The sequence below is a fragment of the Equus caballus genome, chromosome 7 (assembly GCF_041296265.1).
Source record: "Equus caballus isolate H_3958 breed thoroughbred chromosome 7, TB-T2T, whole genome shotgun sequence".
Classification (NCBI taxonomy): domain Eukaryota; kingdom Metazoa; phylum Chordata; class Mammalia; order Perissodactyla; family Equidae; genus Equus; species Equus caballus.
Window position 1 is genome coordinate 434,885 of NC_091690.1, and position 20,640 is coordinate 455,524.

The 20,640-nt window shown below is 68.5% G+C and overlaps 1 protein-coding gene and 1 long non-coding RNA gene across 7 annotated transcripts in view; one reads left to right on the forward strand and one right to left on the reverse strand.

Annotated features, from left to right (window-relative positions):
- Positions 1-108: 108 nt before the first annotated feature.
- LOC111774157 (uncharacterized) lies at positions 109-4,534 on the reverse strand. Its single transcript, XR_002808976.2, has 3 exons — positions 4,306-4,534; positions 470-670; positions 109-341 (listed from the first exon to the last, which is right to left on the reverse strand). It is a non-coding gene; the product is annotated as an uncharacterized lncRNA (long non-coding RNA).
- Positions 4,535-4,617: 83 nt separating this feature from the next.
- ARID3A (AT-rich interaction domain 3A) overlaps positions 4,618-20,640 on the forward strand; it is a 28,788-nt gene continuing 12,765 nt past the window's right edge. The window contains exons 1-4 of one of the 6 annotated variants that reach the window (XM_070272293.1): positions 4,618-4,799; positions 7,673-7,804; positions 8,454-9,089; positions 9,829-10,159. In XM_070272293.1, coding sequence (XP_070128394.1) covers positions 8,704-9,089; positions 9,829-10,159 — 717 coding nt within the window. In that variant the 5' untranslated portion in view covers positions 4,618-4,799; positions 7,673-7,804; positions 8,454-8,703. The other 5 variants (XM_070272294.1, XM_070272292.1, XM_023644301.2 and 2 more) reach the window with 5 other exon arrangements.

Below are 20,640 nucleotides of genomic sequence, written 5' to 3' on the forward strand. Positions count from 1 at the left end.
AAAGGAAAAATTAAAAAAAAAAACATTAAAAAAAAAAGCTAAAGGGGGCGTCCTGAGTAATCAGCTCAGAGAGATGAAAACTTCCGTCCGCACACAAACCCGCACAGATGTCGGCAGCAGCTTTATTATCAAAAGCCCCAAACTGGGGACACCCCAGGCGTCCTTCGGCAGGTGGGGGGTGAAACCCGCTGTGGTGCATGCACCCCACGGAGCACCGCTCAGCAGCACAAGGTCAAGAACACACCACAGACACACACAACACCCCACGTGGCTCTCCGGGAATCTCGGCGAGCGTGAAGGACCCACGGGTGACACGATGTCTGGTTCCATCTGGGTAGCAGCTGGAGGTGACGACATCGTGGGACTGAGACAGATGCGTGGTTGTGGGGCTAAGGGATGACGGGGGAGGCGGGCGGGCAACACGAGGGACCTCCCGTCCCCGGACCCGGAGGTGGACACTCGAACCTACCCAGGTGACAAAGTCGCAGAGAGCTAACCACACTCACAGGTCCCAGGAAAAGAAGATCCGGGTCAGATGGGAGGGTGGCCTCAGTGTGGGCCTCCTGGTGGCCATGCCGTGCCGCGGTTTTGCAAAACGCTGCTGAGTTACTGTCGGGGCAGCTGGTGAAGGGAACGAGGGAGACGGCTCTGCAGGAGAGGCTACAATTATCTGGAAATAAAAAGTAAAATAAAATGGTGTTAAAGGCTCGAAAAGGACATTCAGGAAGAGGAATCATTTCAAAACTGCAGACCCAGGGCGTGCCCTTTGTGGATCCTCACGTCCTTGTCCTTTCAGCTGGGCACTGTTCCCCGTGCCAGGTAGCCACCGCCCCCCTCACCTCGCCTCATATGGAGCCCCTGGCTAGTCGTCCACGGGGCCAATAAGTGGCAAACGACCCAGAGAGCTGCAAAGTGGCAGCCGTAGAAAGGGCTGTGAAGGGAAGATGTGCCTCCATTGCGAGTAACTGGGAGGCTGACCTTGGTGGGTGCCAGTCCAGGAAGGCTTTCTGGAGGAGGTGAGTCTGAGAAAAGTGAACTGAGCCCAGAGCTTGGGGAGGATCGCACCGGACAGAGGGAACAGCCGGTGCAAAGGCCCTGAGGCAGGATATGTCTGGTGGATTTGAGGGGTAGCAGGGAGGCAGGTGGGGCTGGAGGGCAGTGAGGAGGGGAAAGGGGAGGAGGTGAGGACAGAGGTGGTGGGGACCTTGCCAGCAGCGGAGATGAGTAGGGTCTTTCCCGTAGGTGGGCGACGGGAGCCATGAGAGGCTTCCAAGCAGGGAGGGACGTGGTTTGAGGCAGGCAGAGATTTTTCCAATTACTATTTGATGGCGATGACTATTTTTCTGATCTTTTGGGCTGCCAGGACCAGGCATCTGCCGGGAAAGCCCATCCGGGAGGGGATGTGGATGGGCCCCAGGGGATATGGAGATAAACCCCGGGCGTCTGGTTTAATTTCAATTTCAGATAAACAATGAAAAAATTTTCAATATTTGCAGTAAACTTAAAATTATTTGTTATCTGAAATTCAGATTTAACCGCGAGTCCCGCGCGCTGTCCAGCAGCCCCTCGTGGAGCAGAAGGAGCTCCAGGGGACGACAGCCTGGCTCCGCGGGCCTCAGTTTCCCCGCCTGACCCGGGGAGCTCGTTTCCAGGTGAGACGGCACCACCTGGCGGCCGCCCGCGGATCGCTGGCCCCGCCCCTCCTCCGAACCACGCCCCCTTTAGGCCCCGCCCATCGCAGGCCCCGACCCCAGGCCGCAGCCCCGCAGGTGCCCGGCAGGTGGCGCGCGCACCCCGCGGAGGGGTCTCGCTTCCCCGGGCGATGCCACCAAGGTGTCCCCAGCGCCTGGGGGGGCGGTGGCCCCGGTGTCCCCCAACCTGCACCCCCGGCTGAAAGGCTCCCCGCGGCCACACGGGGCGAACAGAGCCGCACTACTACTCATTTGCCGGGTCCTCGGCCCTTTTTGCTTCGCGGGGTCCCCTTCTAGGAAAAAAATGTTAAAAATTGTTATTTGGGGTAAAGACGAATATCATTCAGGCTGGATCCGCTATAGAAGATACTCGCTTTTTTCTTCTCATTTTCAAAGAAGTTAGGATGACATTCTCCCGGACCCTGGCTCCCAGCGACAGGCAACCTGGAGGTAGCACGGGTGACAGCAGAGGGCGGGGGTTACCGGGTCAAGGGGCGCCCAGCAACCCCGCTCCGGGCTTTTTTGCTTTGGGACACCGAGATGGCGAGTAGTTCGGTTTGCCCTGCACCTCTGTGTAGACAGACACCCAAAATCCCGTGGGAGGAAGGAGGAGGGGCGGGGACACACGGATTCATCCATCAAACAACATGTATTGAGCTCCACTGTGTACCAGGCCAGCCTCAAGGCTGGGGACCCAGCCGCCAGCAGGGCCAAGTAGGTTAAGTAAATAGAGCTGTTTTGAAACAGAAGCCTTTCGATGGAGATAAAGGAGGGCGGCGTGATGGGGTGATGGGGACTCTGGGAGGTCGTGGGGGGGCGCTCCGAGGGGCGGACGTTCCAGTTTGAGTCGGGAGAAGGCACCGGCCATGGGGTGACCCGGGGAGGGCGGTTCAGGCAGCGGGAACAGCCAGTGCAAAGGCCCGGAGGTGCGACTGTGAGGAGGAAGATACGTGGGAAGGTGGCCAGTTTGGGATCCAGCGGAACTTTTAAGAGGATGCCGCCCACCCCTGAGCGGACAGCAGGATGAGTGACTGACTCAGGGCCTGGGTGAGGATCAGGCTGGTTTTTGCCGGGGGGGGAGGGGGGGGAACATCCAAAACCCACAGGGGCCCCGCAAGATGGTCAGGCCAGGAAATTGTATAGGGCTGGGGTAGCTGTACTCATTTCCCAGCTTGAGAAACAGAGACCAGAGAGGGGTCTGCACTAACCTAAGATCACACAGCCAGGAGGCAGCTGGAACCTGGGCCTGCTGCCCACCCCAGTGGAGCCAGCAAGTCTGTATCAATTCCCAGCTCCCTCCTGGGGCTAAAAATAGAAGCCCCGTGGCTGGAGGCAGCTTGGGATCCTGCAACCCTTCACCCTCCCGGGCCTGGCACCTCTGGGGAGATAGCACCCAGCTCCGTGGGGACCACAGCGTCCCTTGGGAGGGGGAGGGGCAGCACCCTCCTGCCCTTCAGGGTTCCCCCCCACTGCCTCCTTCCCTTTGAAGAGGGGGAAATGTAATCTTCAAAACTACTATGCCAGGAATGAATTCCATTTTACAGAAGGGGAAACTGAGGCACAGGGAGGCCCACGCACCTGCCGGGTCGCGACCCCCCGGGGTGCATGCTGATCTGTTGGGCTCTCTGGTGCGGAGGGGCCTGTTCGGCACTGGCCCCTCTGTGGGCGCCTCCCCTGCCCTGCTCACCTGGGGCTCCCCACGCCCCCTCCGCGGGCAGAGGTCTGTCCCTCCCCGCGGGGGGCGGGGAAGCAGCCGGGGTGGGGTGTCTAACAGCCTGAAGGGGGAGGCCTCCCTGCCACCTGCTGCCATTAGGCCACACGCAGCCCCGGGGCCGGAGGGCTGGGTCCCTGCAGGGCGCGGGCGGGACTCCGGCCCTGGGGTGGGGGCGGCTCTCCCGCGCCCATCCCTCGGGCTGGGGAATCCCAGAGCCGGTCTGCGATGGGGGGGGGGGGGCAGAGCAGATGGCACGGCCGAGAGCCACAGGGGAGGGGGAGGGGCTGTCCACGCACCCCCCCACTCAGGACCAGGACTCCAGCCCCACCCCCCGGGGACCTCCGAGAAGTGGGGGGCCCTCGGGGGGGCCCTGCCCGCCTCCCGTGCTCCCCCGACTCGGCTCTTATCTGGGCTGGAGCCTGGGCGCCTGAGATAAGTAAGCCCCAGGGGTCGCCTCTGGGGCTCAGACCTCCCAGCTGAGCCCACTCCCCGCCCCCACCCCCCACCCCCGAGCTCCCCTACTACTCCGTGCCTCAGTTTCCCGCTCTTCGCAATGGGGACATTAAGAGTCTCGCTACGCAGCGGTGTCAATGAACCTGGGCACATGGCCGGGCCGCCGGGCGCTCAGAACACGGAGATGATCGTCCAGTTCTTAGCGCCCAGAAGACCAGCGGGTGTCGCCTCCCGGACGGGGGGGCTGTCAGGTTCCCCAGAGGGGGCGACATCGGGGGAGGGGTCGTCACGATTTGGCGACCGGCCTCCGGGGACCCTGCGCCCCCCGCCACCCCCAGGCCTCTGCGGGTGCCAGGCCCCCCTGCAGCCGCGCCCTCTCGGAGGCCCGCCCCTCCGCGCCCCCCGCGCGGGGCCCCCCCCCCGGGTCTCTATCCCCATTTTACGGACCTGCAAACCGGGGCTCGGCTGCCGGGCGCCGCGTCTAAGGGGCAGGGGTGAAACTCCGAGCCCGGCAGGCCCCTCCTAGGTGCTCGGTGAGATGGGGGAGGGGGTCGTCGACCCGGCTCGAGGCCCCCACCCTTCCCCGGCCGCCCGGGCGGAGGCCCAGCCCCCCTCCCCTCCCCCGCGGGCGCTCCCAGCCCCGCCCGCGCCCTGGGCGCCCTGTGCGCTCGGGGCCGCGGCGCGCACTTTGCCCACCTTCCCTAGGCAGGGGGCGGGGCGTCCCGCGTCGCTGTTCCCCTTCCTTTTATTATTTATTATCATTTAAAGGGGCCGCGACTTGAAAATTTCCGTCCAGTCTTCCCCCCCCTCCCCAACAGCCCCGGGGCCGGTGGCGCGTCGCCGGACCGAGCGCGGGGCGCGAGGGGGCTTCGGGGAAGGGGGAGGGGGCCTCCCGAGACCCCTCCCCGCGTCCCGGGCCGCGGCGCTGAATCACCGGCGAGGTATTTGCATCTGAGAGCGATTTGTCACCCGGTGATTTGTCTGCGGGGCGGTGAGCGCGCCGGCGGGGGGAGGGGAGGGGCGGGGGAGGCCGCGCGCGGGGAGCCTTTTACCAATCGGGTCGGATGGGGGTGTAGACGCGGACTCGGCTGGCGGCTCGGTGAGTCGGCGCGCGGCACAAACCCGGCGGCGGCCGGCAGCCAGCAGCGCGCAGCTCGCGGCCCGGGCGGGAGGCCAGGCGCGGCCGGGGCAGGGCCGGACGCCAGCGCGGGGCATGCGCCCCCCGAGCGGGCCCTGCGCCCCCCGAGCGGGCCCCGCGCGGTGAGGCTTGGGGGGGGCGCGCGCACTGGCCTTTTAAACCGCGCGTTCCGGTCTCGGGTGGGCGCAGCGCGCCGTGGAAACCAATGAGCGGGGTCCCCAAAGTTGGGCAGCGACGTGGGTGGGGGGTCCAGCGCCGGGAAGGCGATCCTAGGGGGTCGGAGTTGGGGCAGTTTGCTCGGCGCCCCCGCCTTGGAGACCTCACCCCCTACCGTATTGCGCCGGGGACGCGCGGGGGCGATCGGGGGTCGCGAGCGCGCGCTCCCCCCTCCCCAGCGGAAGGAAATGGTCTCTCGGCGCGCGCGGGGGGCTGCGCTCCCGGTTCTTATTTCATTTTTTTCTCCCCGGAATCGGGTGTTTTATTCGAGAGCCCCGAGGGCGCGGAGTGGGAGCGCCGGGTGCGGAAGGCCGTTCCCTGGCGACCCTCCCCAGCCCGGGCGGTTTATTTATAAAGTGTCGGCTCCCGGGCAGAAGGGGGCCCCTGGAGGGGACACCACGGTCCCCAGGTCCCCGCGCCCGGGATAAGGGGGTGGGTTCGGCCCGGGGCCCCGGCTCTCTGGCGGGGATCCCCGGGAAAAGCCCCCCCGCCTCCCCCCCCATCCAGTGCCCCCCAGACACAAAAGCGGGCGCAGGAAGCCCGGGGAGCGCGCGTTTGTCAATCCAACGTTCGGCGGCCGACCCCAGGCGGCGGGTTTGTCAATAATCTTCCGTTTTTAGTCGCCCCGGCCGGAGGGGTTGCCCCCCCCACCCATGCAAATCGGCCGCTTTCCAAGAAGCCTTTGAAATCCGGACTGGGGTTTTTGTCGTCTTATTTCTTCTTCTTCAGTTCTGCTCGGCTCACTTCCTCCGGGCGGGGGGGGGGGGGGGGCGGGCGCCCCCGTCCCGACTCCCCGAGCCCCCTCCCCAGCTCTCCGCCCCGCCCTCCCCCGCCCTCCCCCGGGGTGGAGTGAGGGGCCCCTTTCGCCACCCGCGGGCCCCGGCCTTGCACAACTCTTTAAATAACTGTGTTTTGCAAGGCCCGGCCTGAGCGGGTGACCTCTCTCTCCGGGAGGCACTGGTGGGGGGGGTGGGGGGTGGGAGGGTGTGGCCCGGGATCCCTCCCCGCCCCCCTAGCCAGGTCCCAACGACCACCCAGCGCCCCCCCATCCCCGCCCCGGTCCCTGCCTGGGAATGCCTTTCCCCCGGGGTTGTCATAAAGTGGGGGTAGGGGCCGAGGACAAAGGGCTCTTGGGGGGAGGGGTCTGGAGGGGGTGGGCGGCACCAGCTGAGGGTTAATGGCGGCCACTGGGGGCCCGGGCCCGGCCCAGGGGGGCCCTGGGGTTCCCACCTGCCCCCTCCACCAGCCGCAGCGTGGAGACCTGCCCCGCTCCCCTCCCCCACCCGGCGACCCGGAAGGGTCATTAAACCCAGCAGGCCGGGAGGGGGGGGGTGGGGGGGAGTGGCTTCCTCTGGCCTCTTCCTTCTGCCCCCCAAAGAGGGGGGGCGTTGCCTGGAGCGTTTCCGTGGGGAGGGGGGGTCTCTCTTGAAGTTGTCAAAGGTGGGGGAGGGGCGGCGGACCGGGGCGAGACACTGGGCCAGAAATGTCCCCTCAGCACTTCTTGGGGCTGGGGGGTGGGGGGGGGCGGCGCTGCCAGGCCCCGGGGTGGGGGGCTGGGTGCCGTTTTCTGCCTCCCAGGACGAGCCTCCGCTGGTCACTCTCCAGCCCTGTGGCCTCTGAGAGGGTCTTTGTGCCCTGGAACCCCTCCCCTGCTGGACACCCAGGTCCTATGGGGACACGTCTCTCCCCCCTTCCCCACAGGGGCCCCCCCGACCCACCCAGTCCCCGTCCAGCTGGGAGCCCAGGGGGTCTGGGTGAAGGGTGTGCAGTCCAGGAAGGCCGAGGGCCACCCGGCTGCCCCTGGCTCTGCAGGGCCCCTCTCTGACGGACGAGGCTGGGGGGTCTACACTGGAAGGCTCCCCACTCTGGGTGGGATCAGGCTGCTGTTTCAGGCCACCAGAGGGGTTGGGAGGGCGCCCAGCCTGGTGTCTGAGCATCAGCCAGCTGCCAGGAGCCTCTGCCCCCGGGCTGGCCCTTCCCGCGTGGGGCCGTCTGCCCCAGGAGAGGCTTGTGAGCCTCTGGGGTCCCTTTGCTGGGTTAGGGGCGGCCTCCTGGGTCCCCCCTGCCCCCCGCTGTCCCCGTGGTGTGCCATCTGGGGTGTCCCTGCCGGGCCTGTCGGGTTCTGCCTGGTCTGTTTTATTGGCGGCCTGGGCGGGTGGGGGTGTGGCCGGGGTTGGGCGGGGGGCTGGGGCGGGATGGCGTCCTCTCATCTCCCGGTGGTGCCGGGCTGGGCCGGGTTCCGGGGCGTCCCTCGCCGGAGCCCCCGCGAGGCCCTGATAGTCAGGGTTGTCGGTGGTCCGAGAGGACCCCGGGCTCGGGGCAGAGCGCCTGGCATCCTGGGAGGCCGGCCCCACTTGGGGTCCCCAGGGGCCGGGGGACTCCCCCAGAGAGAGTGCGTGGGGCGGTGGGGGAGCCTCCCAGACCCGGGTTTGAACCCCAGCCCGCGTGTGTCCTCCGCAGGGCTTCTCCGAGCCTCGCTTCCTCGTCTGTAAAATGGAGACCCGCGGGCGCCCCCGTCCTTAACCGCCCCGGCCCCACCGGGCGCCCCCTTAGCCGTCACAGCCTCGCGGCGTCCCTGCTGAGCACAGAGAGGTGAGCGCTGTCTGGGCGCCCCTTTGCAGACGGGGAAACCGAGGCCTGGAGAGGTGGTGGCTCGGGGACGAGATGAGAGCACGAGTGGGGCAGTTTGGCTCAGGGCCTGTATCCAGCAGGCGCTCAGTCTGCGTCAGCTGTGTCTCTTAGCCTGAGAGAAAGGGGGGTACCTGAGCCCCCGGGACCGGGCTACACCGGCCTTGGTGCCAACAGCACCTAGAACTCGGAACCGGAACCCGGAACCCTCCTGGATTCCAGCGCCCGGTAGCCAGCCGCGGCCAATCCGAGGCGGGGAGCGCCCTGTCTCCCCCCCACTGCTGTTTATGAAGCGGTGATCCAGGCTCTGTCCCGGGAGCTGTGGCCGGCGACCGCGCGCTTCTCTGTGGCCCAGACGGGTGGGGGCCTCCTCGAGACCCTTGGGGAGTGGGGTGCGGGGTGACCCCACTTCCCAGCCCGCTGGAGGGCGGACGGAGGGGGCCGGATGGGGAGGGCTCGCTCCTCCCTCCGCCTCCAGGGAGGCCTCCAGGTTTGCACTCTGTTGGGGCCCGAATGGGAGGGATTTTCCCAGAGGCCTTTGCGGTCGACCTCTGGGGAAGATGGGGACCGAGGAGCCCAGGTGGGGTCTGACGCTGTCTCTTGCCGCCCCCAGGTTTCTGCGAACACGTGAATGAGCCGCATGCCAGCCGCTGCCCCGGCCTGAGAAGGAGGCGCCCCCCCGCCCGCCCGGCGCTGGCATGCCCCGCCAGCCCTCCGCCTGAGCCCGGCGGCCCCCGCCCCCGCCCCCCGCCACCCTGCACTGCCCCGGCTCCCCCGAGGCCCCCACACTGCAGTGCGGCCGGGCCCCCTCCCCGCAGGGGCCGCCCCCCTCCGGCGCCCGGGGCGGCCCGGCCCGCAGGGCCATGAAGCTGCAGGCCGTGATGGAGACCCTCCTACAGCGCCAGCAGCGGGCGCGCCAGGAGCTGGAGGCCCGGCAGCCGCCGCCCGAGCCCCCCGCCGGCCCCCCGGCCCGCGCCCGGGCCGCCCCCGAGGAGGACAGGGAGCCGGAGCACGCCCGGATGCAGCGCGCGCAGATGGCCGCGCTGGCCGCCATGCGGGCCGCCGCCGCGGGCCTCGGTCACCCGGCCAGCCCCGGCGGCTCCGAGGACGGGCCCCTCGGCTCTGAGGACGAGGACACGGCCCGGGAGGGGGCCCCCGGCTCGCCCGCCCCACCCGGCCGAGGCAGGGAGGCCCCGGGACCCGCCGAGGGCGACAGGCACTTCGAGGACGTGGGCTCCGACGATGAGCTGTGAGTTGGGGTTGTGGACTGAGCGAGAGTTTAATGAGCGCTTACTGTATACCAGGCAGCTGGGGGCCCTGGGGACACGGCCGTAAAGGAAGGACAGACCCTCTGTCCCCCTGAGCGCCGAGGCTGGCACCATCCCGTAGAAGTTTCCAGTGACGGTGGCCACGTTCACATGCGCGTAGAGTTGGGGAGCCGCCAGTCCTGACGGCTGCTGAGCGCTCAAAACGCGGCCGGTGCAGCCGGGGGTCCGAGTCTGTAGCTTTATTTCATCTTAGTTTCAGGGGAACCGGCCGCATGTGGCCGTCGGTTGGCCCCTCTGGGTCCGACGCAGGCCCTGAGCCGGGCGCTGGCGAGCCCCGGGTGGGATCCTTCTGGAAGGACGTTTAACAAGCAGAGAAGCCCGGGGGACGTGGGTGTGATCAGGGGGCTGCTGAGAAAGCAGAGCAGAGGGGCGGTGGAACGGTGTGCCTGGAGGAGGGAACAGCGTGAGCAAAGGTCCTGGGGCAGGAAGCGCTTGGCATTTTCAAGGCCTACAAGGAGGCCTTGGGGGAGAGGCAGGCGGGGGCTGGGGTCCACGGGGGTCCCCGGAATTGGGAAGCAGAGTGTGGCCAGGCCCTGAGCAGGGGGTGCTCACAGGCCCTCTGGGCAGCCGGAGCAGCTGGTCAGAGAGGGAAACCGAGGCTGGGACGGGGAGCAGGGCGGCCCGGGGCCGTGCCTGACCTGTGCCCTCTGCCCGCTCCAGGAAGCCGAAATGGGAGGAGGAGGAGGAGGAGGAGGAGCTGGAGGAAGAGCTGGGGGATGAGGACGAGGACGAGGACGAGGACGAAGAGGAGGACTACGAGGATGAGGAGGGGCTCGGGCCCCCCGGCGCCACCGGCCTGGGCCCCGCAGCCCTGTTCCCCCGCAAGGCCCCGCCGCCCCAGGCCTTCCGCGGAGACGGCGGGCCGCGCGCGCTGGGCGGCCAGGAGCGGCCCGGAGGCGGGCCGGCGCCCCCCGGGGGGGCCGCACACACGGCGCCGCCCCTGCAGCCGCCCGACCACGGGGACTGGACGTACGAGGAGCAGTTCAAGCAGGTGGGCCGGGGCGCGCGGCCGCGGTGGGCGTCGGGGGCGCGGTCGGAGGGCTCGGCGGTGGCGGGGAGCCCGGGCCCTGGGGGCCGCGTGGCCGTGGACGGCGTGGACAGACGGTGGCTCCGCGGGCGGGCGGGCGGCCGGGGCAGAGGAAGTGGCCGGCGGGCGGGGGGCCTTTGAAGTGGGGCCGCGCGGGGGCCGGGCAGATGGAGACCAGATGGCGGCCCCGCTCGCATTCCAGCCGCGGCCAGCTGGGCCCTGCCCGACCTCCGGCGGTGGTGGCGGCGGCTCTGGCCTCGGCCGGGCTCGTCGGGCGGCCCCGTCGGGACGCTGGCCCCCAGGACCGACCGTGAGCCCCCCCCACCCCGGGACGGAGCGCGAGGCCGGGGCGGGAGGCAGCTTCGAGGAACGCGCGGGCGGGGCGGCCTGGCCTCGGGCCGGGTGCTGGCACGCGGATGGCGGTGCGGCCGGTGGAGTGGCAGACGTCACCGTCACCTCCTCAGGGCGTGGCGCCCGCGTGCGGACGCCAGCCTGAGCCTCACCCGCCCCCTGCCTCAGTTTCCCTCCCCGTCTGAAGGAGATGCTTGGCCGGCTGGGTGGCTGCATCTGTCTGGCGGACGAGGAGAACCGAGGCGCGGTGCTGGGGTGTCGGGGTGTTGGGGGGCCCCTCAGCTCCCGGGATCTTGGGCTCGAAATAACACGAAGGGGCCCTTTGTGGGGAGGTCTGTTGACTCGCTCGCCGCATCCTTGCCGTCGGCCCAGGCGGGCGACACCCCTGGCCTCACAGGGTCACGGCCGGGCCCAGAAGGAGGGACGAGGCCGTGTGGCCCTTGTGGGGTCAGAGGTCGCCAGGACCCCCGGCCATGCCCGGCGGCCCAACGCCGACAGGAGGGGGGTTTGGGTGGCCGGCCTGGCCGGGACGAGGGGTCAGATGCCCTGACCCCAGAGCCCTCTCGGCGTGTCAGGAACAAAGGGCCGTAGGAGCCATTGTCCACTTGTCAGACGAGATGATGATGTCTGGAGATGCCCAGGGTCGGGCTCGGGTGGGGAAACTGAGGCCAGAGCGGGCAGGGAGCACCCACCACCAGAGGCCCCGCTCCCCTGCTGTGGGTGGAGCGGGTCGGTCAGCAGGTGGGTCGTGTTTAAGGTTGTGGGGCGATGCCACGCAGTCCGGCAATTTTCACTGGGAGGCGGGAGGCCCTCGGGTGGGACGTTCGGGCCGAGCCTGTGGGAGCAGGAGCCGGGCTCAAACCGAGGAGACGGCCGTGCAAAGGCCCCGGGGTAGAAGCGGGCTACGCTCGTGTGTGGAGGCCGGATGCCACCGGGCCTCGCGGAACGGGGCGGGAGGGGACCCCAGACGCCGGGGCTGAGGGAGGTTGTGGGCAGGCGGGATCCTATTCCCGGCCCGTCTGCGGCGGGTCCAGCTGCCGGCGCTGCCCTCGCGCCCAGCTGGCCGGGCACCTGCGCAGCCAGTGTCAACAGTGGCCTGGGCCCAGCCGGCCGGCAGATGTCGGCCGTGTTGACTCTGGCGCCCGCCCCACCCCCTTCCTGGCACGTGGCAGCCGGGCCGGCCGGCCGCCCACTTGGCACCGCGTCCGTCTCTTCCTCCGCGGTCTTGGCAGGGCCTGGGGCCGCCTTCCGCCCGCAAACCCTCGACAGCCGGGACATCCCGCCGTCGGCCCCGGGGCTGGGGGGCAGCCAGGCCGGGGAGGGGCCGGAGCCACGGGCTCGGAGCCACAAATGTTTCCTTGAAGACCCGGAAGCTCGCGGCCGTGGTGCTGGACGCGCACGGGGGGAGCCGGCTGGGGATCGGGGTGCATCGCGGGCGGTAATTAGGATCTTGGCCTCCCGGCATCGAATGTGGCATCCCGGTGACCTCCCGGGGGCTTCCTGTCGCCGGCACGGCCGCGCCTGGGCTCTGGGACGCGCCACCGTGCGGCTTGAAGCCGGCGGGCTCTTAATCACAGATCTTCAGCCGCTTGTGGATTCGAATCCTTAGTCTCAACAACTCATGTGAACGTGGGGTCTTTTAACAGCTTTATTGATGGGAAATTCACGTAATTTACCCACCGAAAGTGTGTCACGGAGTAGTTTTTAGTGTATTCGTAGGGTTGAGCAGTTGTCGTCTCTATGTAATTCCAGAACATTCCATCCCCCAAAATGAACCCCGACCCTCCCAGCCCCTGGCCCCCACGAGCCCGCTCTCTGTCTGTGGATCTGCCTGTTCTGGATGTTTCCCATCAATGGGGTCACACACCGTGTGTCCTTCTGTGTCTGCGTCTCTCCCTGAGCGTCGTGTGTCCATCCACGTGCAGCCGTGTCAGGGCCTCGCTCCTCTTCCCGGCTGCGTAATATTCCAGCGTGTGGACGGACACGTGTGTGGGTCCGTCATCTGTTGGTGGCACTCTGGTCGTGTCCACACCGGCTGTCGTGAGTCGTGCCGCAGGGACACGCGTGTGCACAGGCCCGTGTGTGGGCGTGTTTTCAGTGTCCTCGGACACACACCCGGGAGTGGAATTGCTGGGTCGGGTGGCGACTCTGTTCCCCCTTCTGGGGACCTGCTGACTCATCTGCGGCCGCTGCCCCGTCTGACGTTCCCGCCGGCCGTGCTCGGGGCTCCGGTGGACGCCCGCGGCTGTGACCGGGACTCTGGCCGTCTCGCCGTCGGTTTGGTTTTGCGTTAAATGTCGCGATGTTTCCCGCTGCCCGAGGTGACGTCCACTCACGGCGTCACGTGGCGACGCGGAGGTGACGGTTCTGGCTGACGTTGTCGCCTGGCTGGTGTGAGCGTCTCATGGATCCTCCCTGGATCCCACGGTGGGGAGGGGTTGCTTCCATTGTGCAGATGGGGAAACTGAGGCACGGAGTGGTGCAGTCACATGGGGCAGGTGTCAGAGCGGGGATTTGACCTCGAGGGTCGGCCCGCTGTGTGGTTTGGGGCAGCCTGGGGGCCTCTCTGAGCCTCTGTTTCCTCTGTCTGAGATGGGGCCGCTGGTCCGGGGCCGAGGCCCGTCTTGTCTCGTTCCTTCTGGGCCTTTCAGCTCCCAGTTTCTTTAATTTTGGGAAACACCTCAATACATTTTCCGCTCCATCTTTGATCCCAGAAATAGCGCTTGATCCCACTCTTGTAGGGAGAAGAAATGGAACATTCCAGCCACCCCCGGCCGCGGGTTTTCCGGGCCTTTCTCTATCCGTTGACACCCAGAGATGTGGTGTTGTCACCCAGCGTCTCTGTTGTGTCGGAATGTTCCGGGTCTTTGCAGCTACGGCTGTTTCCCCTGTGGGGCCGACCCTGGCACTCGGGTCTGTTTTCCTGCCGTGTCCCCATTGTAGACGATACACGGTGGACGTCTTTGGGTTCACAGGGGGGCCCGGGGCGGGGTGGGGATGGGCAGCTGGCGTGGCAGACATCTGCTGTGTCCCGCCTGGGAACCCTGCAGGCTGGCAGGAGCCAGAGTGGAATGGAGGCAATCCCAGCCCTGAGGGTGGGGGCTGGGCTGGAGGAATGGGGTTGAGGAGAAGGCTTCCCCGACGAATGGGTTTTGCAGATGGGGCTTTGCGGGATGTGTAGGAGTTCGCCAGATGGACAGAGAAGGATGGGGTCTGTGTCTTGGAGCGGTGTGGCTGGAACATAAAGGGGGTCGAGTCGGGCTGGACAAACCAAAGGTGGGCTCGAAGCGGGGGAGCCTTGACGGGATTTGGAGCCGGGGAGGCAGAGAGGTTGGGAGGACCCTTCTGGGGTCCACGAGCCAGGGAGGACGGGAAGAGACCAGCACTTCTGCGGGGCCGGGGGAGAAGGACGGGGATGTCCCGGGGGAGGAGTGTGGCCCGGGCGGAGGCCTGAGGTCAGGCTCTGGGTTCTGAGCCCCGCGACCTTCAGCTGGTGCGCCCGAGGCAGAGCGGGCCGGGGACCAGGCCCCATGGGTCCCGTGGGCCGGCTCAGGCGCCGGGCGTCTTCCCGGGGTGCCGGGAGCCCCGGCTGCGTGTGGCGGGAGGCAGGGCGGGTGCCGGGGAGCCCCTCGGGAGCCCAGCCGTCCCCGCCCGGGCAGCGCCCGCCTCATCAAAGGCACTGTGGCTGCTGGCGCGGAGCCAGCCGGGCCGAGGCGGGCGGGGGGGGGGGGCGGCCCTGGCATCGTGCCCCCGCCCGTGCCAGCCCTGGGAACAGCACTGACTCAGCCGGAAGAGCCTTATCTGGCCGCGCGCAGCCACCCGGCCGCCCGGTCACGCCGTGGGGTCACCGCCGCGGTGTCCTGGCCCCACGCCCGCCGCCGGCTACCCGGCCTGGTGGCTGCCGCCCAGCGCCCGGCCCGCCCCACGCTCCCTAATAACACACGCGGCCGCCGAGGGAGCGCCCGGTGCCCCGGGTCAGGGGTGGGCGTGGGCGAGCCGCGTGGGGGCCGGCGGCTGACGTGGGCGTGGGGACGTGGCCGGCGGCGGGTGGTCCCCTTGGGCGTTGTGCGCGGGCACCGTGGCTCACGCGTCCCCGTGTCTGGTGTGGTTTACGTGTGCACCGCGTGACGTGGACGTGTCCTGAGTGTGGCCCGGGGTCTGGACACCCTCACGGGGGCGTGTCGATGCCGGCGCCTCGCACGCTCGCCGTGTCTGTACCTGACGGGGCGACGGCCCCGTGGCTGTTTGTTTGCACGTTGCACGTGGCTGCGGGGGGCTCGGTTCCTTCTTCTGGTCACATGCTGCTGTGTGATGTTGGGCAGGAGCACGCCCTCTCTGATCCAGAGGGGATGCTGGGCAGGCTCGGCCCACTCTGTGCCTCGATTTCCCCTCCTGACACAGAGACCTTTCAACTCCCTGAGCTTCCTGACCTCACAGCCGCCACCACCCGGGGTGACTCGTGGGGGCGCCCGCCTCTCTGCGACGGCCCAGCACCCCCATTTCCATTCACGTCGCCCGGCCGGTGGTGGGGAGGCTCCCAGCTGGGTCGGGGGTCCCGGCAGGCGGGTGGGCACGCGTGGGGGCGGGGCGCCGACCGCCCCTTCTCCGCCCGCCCGGCCGTGCGCAACCGGAGGACAATCGGGGGTCACGGGGTTAAACGGTAACCAATCTGGCCATTGAAGGCCGGGCGCTCAGGGCCGGCGGGGGTCTCGAGGGGCCGGGGGCGGGGGGATCGAGGTCGCCCTGCGGCGGGGTGACCCCGAGCCCGGGGACCGTGTCCTGAGAGGGGGACGGACGCAGAGCAGGGGCCGCGCGACCTCGAGGCAGGAGGGACCCTCCGTGGACCGTCCCCCGGGGTCGGTTCGGGGCAGCGCGTGTCCCCGCGTGTGTGCCCGTCTCAGCCGGTCCGGCCGTCGGGCCTGGGGATGCGGCTGTGAACCCGACGGACGGAGGTGGCCGCGGGCGGAGGGGGCGTGGGCGGCCGAGGGCGGGCGCGTCCGTCTGTGCGTCCGAGTCCGGGTGGCGCCTCGCGGGGTCGGGGTCCCCCCCCGATGGAGGCCGAGAGCTGGGGGGCTGTGACCCTGTGACCTGCAAGGCCCCTCCGGTTGGTCCCCACGCCGGCCACCGGGCTGCGCGGCTCCTGGAGAGGAAACGGGGCCTGAGGTCGCCTCCGGGGTCGTTTGGCTCTTTGATGTCGTCGCAGCTGTGCCCACCTCCCACCGGGCCTCAGTTTCCTCGTCTGTGAAGCCCCCCCAGGAGAGTCCGTTCCGGAACTTTCCGGGGCACCCGGGCTCGTCTGCAGGAGGACACCCAGGGGGATGTTTAATTTCGGGGCCCCGGGACCCCGTCCAAAATGCCCCAAAAGCAGCCTGGATGCCGACGTCGTAATTGCTGGGCTGGGAGAACATTCTGGATCTTTGGCTTCTGGCCCTGAGGCCCCCCCACCCGCCGCCCCGCGTGGTCTTCCCAGAGCTGCCCGGGGGCTCGGTCCTGAGTCCTTTCAGTGGACGGGCCCCGCGTGGCTGGCGGTCTGCTCCGCGGTGGGGTCGCCGGCTTTGAGTGTCCTGTGCCGCCTCCTCCGGGCAGCCTTCCCAGAAGCATCCTCCTCCCGCCCCCGGCTCCCGTCATCCCAGGTGCGTCCTCCATGTCAGGCCCGCTGGTGGCCCCGTGGGCCTCAGTTTCCCCGGCTGTGACACGGGGCTGGCGGGCGACCCACCTGGTCTTCACCCCCATCTTCCTGGAGCCGGACCCTCCGCCCTGCACGGTCGGCCTCCACAGTCCCCGGGGGCGCCCCGCCCGCCCACAGATGAGAAGACGGAGGGTCAGGGTGGCCCTGGTCCCACAAAGGCCCGGCCCGGACAGGGGTCCAGCCTCAGGGCCGTTTCCCCGGAACACGCGGCCCGGAAATCCAGGAAGAAGCCGCTTTGAGCGTCGGCCCGGCCTGTGGGACTCGCCTCCGAGCTCTTTATTAATATCCGCGGTGGGTGGGGTGCTGTGTCGTCCGAGGGGGACGCGCGCCGGGCGGGGGGGGGGGGGCGCCCAGCGGACAGATGTTCCGGCCCTGCCCAGAATCACTTCCCCAATTTCCCGCGAGCCCGGGGGGCCCCTCGGCATCTGCGTGGAGGAGGCCGCTGACGGGAAACGAAAGGGCCGCGTGGCCGGCGGGCGGGGGTGCCCCCGGGGGTCAGGTGCACCCGAGGGCGGCCGGTGGGAAGAGCCTCAAGTCGCCCGGCGGGCATGGATTAAGCGCCTGCTGTATGCGGGCAGCCGGGGAGCGACCCTGCCCGTCCCGGGTCCCGTTCCCTCGCGCCGTCTCCCCGCCGGCCGGGGGCTCCTGAGGGGCGTCCGGGTCCCTCTCGGGCTCCCCGCGTCCCCAGCGTCCAACACGGGCCTTGACATACAGCAGGCGCCTAATAACGGCGGCACGTCGGCCGCCCCGGCCGCAGCCCCGTGGCCGCCATCTCCTCCGGGTCCCGTTGTGGGAGTTTCCAGAACAGAAAAAAGCCTCAGATGCAAACCCCCCAGTGCCCGGCCGGCCTTCTGAGATGGGTAAACTGAGGCCTGGGTGCAGGCGGGGAGGGTTCCGGATTCCGTGTCCTTCTGCCCGCAGCCGACCTCTTCCCGCAGCCCCAGCGCCGATCCAGCCTCACTCATTGTCCGTCTGTCCGTCCCGGCTCTGGGGTCCCCGTGGGGAGGGGACGTGACCTCGGGCCGCGGAAAACGGGGCGCAAAACGCCTGATGTGAGGCTGGTCCCCGGGCGCGTGCGGAGCCCTCCCCGCCTCAGTTTCCCCATGTGGGAGCCGCCCCGCCCGCCCTCTCCCAGCAGCCCTGGGCGTTTCGTGAACGGGGGAGGCCGGGCCCCCAGGGACGCGCTCCGGCCCACCTGGCCCGGCAACGGCCGCGGGCGCTGAGTCATCTCGAGGGCACAGGGGCCCCGCCAGGCCCCATAGTGGGAGCGGGGGCTTTATCGGGGCCGAGGGCGAGGCCGGCGGAGGATGGGCTGCAGGGGGCGAGGCCCCGGTGTCCGCTCTCCTCCGTTCGCTGGTGGGCGCCTGCTGTATACCGGGAGCCGCGTCTGCACCCACCGAGCCCGATTCTGCCCTCAGGGGCTCACATCTGGGTGGGAGAAAGTCGAGAAAGAAACTGTCCCAAAATAAGCTCATGGCCAGGTGACCGTGACCGAAGCTGGGGCGTGGGGAGCAGGGAGTGTGACCGCAGGGCTGCCCCGGCCTGTGGGCCGGTGCCTGGGGGTCAAGCCAGCTGCGCGAGTTAAAGAGGCTGGAGCTGGAGGAAGGGACTCCGTGGGGGGGGGGGGGGGACCAGCACGTGCAAAGGCCCTGGGGCAGGAGCGGGTGTGGGGAGCAGCGAGCTGCCCGTGTGGCTGGAGTGAAGTGAGTGAGCAGGAGACGAGCTGGAGACGTAGTCAGGGGACCAGCTGCCTGGAAGTTTGGGGTTTCTCCTGAGAGCAATAGGGAGCCACAGGTGGCTTTTGAGCAGGGGGCACACAGCCTGATCTTGACGTAAAGATTTTAAAGCCCCTCGGACCCGGCACCCCGGGAGGCCACCAGGAGGAAGCGTTGTCGTCTGATGCAGCGCCCCTGTTGCTGTGAGTGTTTCTGGGAGGGGGGGTCGGGCGTGAGAACCGGCTGAGCCGACCTCTCGACTTTGTCTCTCGAAGTTTCACTCTGTTGACAGGTTACGAGGAATCAGTTCTCGTCCAAAACCCCAAAGGGGGAGAAATAGGTGCGATTAGACACTCGAGCTCTTAGCACGATTCACGGCGCATGAATCCTGAGAAGGTGGAACAGCCCAGATGTCCGTCCACCGAGGATGGACACACACGTGTGCACCCACACGCGTGTCCACACACACGCATGGCCATCCACACGCTGGACTATTACGCAGCCGTGAAGAGGAGCGAGGCCCTGACAAAGCTGCACATGCCAGGGGCTGGGGGGGGGTGGGGGTGACTGTTGATGAGGACGGGGCTGCTTTTGGGGTGATGGAATGTTCTGGAATGTTCTGGAATGAGATAGTCGTGCTGGTTGCACAACGTTGTGAATATACTAAATGCCATTGACCTGTACGCTTTAAAATGGTGAATTCTGGGACTGGCCCGGTGTCACGGTGGTTAAGTTCTCATGTTCTGCTTTAGCGGCCCAGGGTCCGCAGGTTCGGATCCCGGGCGCAGACCTGGCACCGCTCATCAAGCCACACCATCGCAGCGTCCTACATAAAATAGAGAAAGATTGTAACTGACGTTAGCTCGGGGCCAATCTTCCTCACCAAAAAAAAAAAAAAAAGTGAATTCTATGTTTTGTGAATTTCACCTCCATAAACATCTTCCTAAAGATTTGGAGGGAAGCAGGTGAGGTTCGAGCTCCGGCCCCGAGGCCCCGCCCGCGGTGCCATCTGTTTGTCCCCTCTGACCCTCAGCCGTGGGAGTCGCCAGGCCGGCCCCGGGGGGGCGTGGGGGCCCGTCGGGCTGTGGCAGACACGTCCCCGTGGAGGAGGACGACCCCGGGTCCCCGTCAGCCATGCCGGATGGGCCGAGCGCGCCGTCCCAGAGCCTTCCCGTCCGCGGGCGTCCCTGCCGTTTCCGCGTTGGCCCCGATCTGGGTCCCGTCCGGGACGGCCGCCTCCCCCCGGGTCCCCCGCCGGCCCAGTGGCCGCGGCCCGTCCCGAGGTGGGGCCCCACGGACTTTGAAGCCGCCGGGGTGGCGGGAGGGGGCCCGAGCAGACACCGTGAAGGGGACAAAGGTTGTCCTTGGGGCCCCGCGGGCGGGAGGGCGGTTTCTTTACAGCCTGGGCCCCTCGGCCTTGGGCCGGACGCCGCCCTGCGCTCCCCCCGCGGCTGCCGGGGACCCACATCGCTGCCCAGCTGGGGCGTCTGGTGGCGCCGCGACCTGTGCCGGGCCCTCTGGGGGAGGGTTTGCCGGTGGCCACAGGGCCTTGTCCTCCTGACCGACCTGCAGGCTGCGGGCTGGGCCGGGGGACCCCACAACGCCAGGGTCATCTTGGCCTGGTCAGCACTGTCGCCCCGCTGACCCCGGCCGTGGTGGTGAAGATGCTCACCATTCCGGGGACCCCCCTCCCCGCCCGCGGCTCCCACCCCCTCGGGGGCTCCCCACACCCCTGCGCCGGCCGAGCCTCGGTGGTAAAGCAGAGGCAGGGCTGAGGGGGGGGAGGAACAGCATTTCAGGAGCAGGAACAGCCCGTGCAAAGGCCCTGAGGTGAGGGCGGTCACGCCTGGCTGGGGAAGCGGGGACGAGGCCGTGGCTGGAGTGGAGGGAGGCGATGGCCAGCGTGAGAGGCGAGGTCTCTGGGGCCGATGGGAGCCATGGGGGACTGCGGGGCCGGTGGGACGTGGAAAAGTCCCTCTGGCTGCTGAGTCGGGGGGGAGGCGGAGAGGGGCTGTCAGTCCCATGTGCTCTGTGCCTCGGTTTCCCCTTCTGTGAAGTGGGTGGTGCTGGGGACGAGAAGATGGGCACGTGGGCCGCCCGACCTTGGTACCTGGGGGATAGACGCCCCCCACGGCCGAGCCGGGTAGGAGCTGGGCCCGACCCGGGGACCCCGCCCACCGCCCGGGAAGGGAGCCGCGCACTCAGGGGCACGCCTGGGACTCGGGGCGGCCGGGCGGTCCAGCCCATGTCACCCTGAGAAGTCAAGGTCCTTTTAACGAGCGTTTATTAAGCAACTGCTGTATGTCCAGTTCTGGGCAGAGTTGGGAACAGCATTCCAGGTGGGAGGAACGGCCAGCGCAGAGGCCGGGAGGTGGGGCCACGCGCCTGGCAGTTTGAGGAGCAGCGCGGCCGGGGCGAGGGGCCCACGGTGGGGTGGGGTCTTCGGGTCAGGCAGGGGCCGGAGCGAGACCCCCGTGGTCAGAGTGGCCCAGGCCCGGCCCGGGAAATCAGGCTGCGGGCAGGGCGGGGTGGGCCGCTCCTCTTGGCCCTCAGCCCGCGGGAGGGGTTTCCGGAAGTTTCCCCCGTCCCCAGCCCGGGTTTGCGGCTCCAGGTCTGGCAGCACCGACGCGCCCTCTGGTCCAGCCGTGGAGGGGCCGGGGCTCTGCGGCGACATGTCGTGCGTGGCCCAG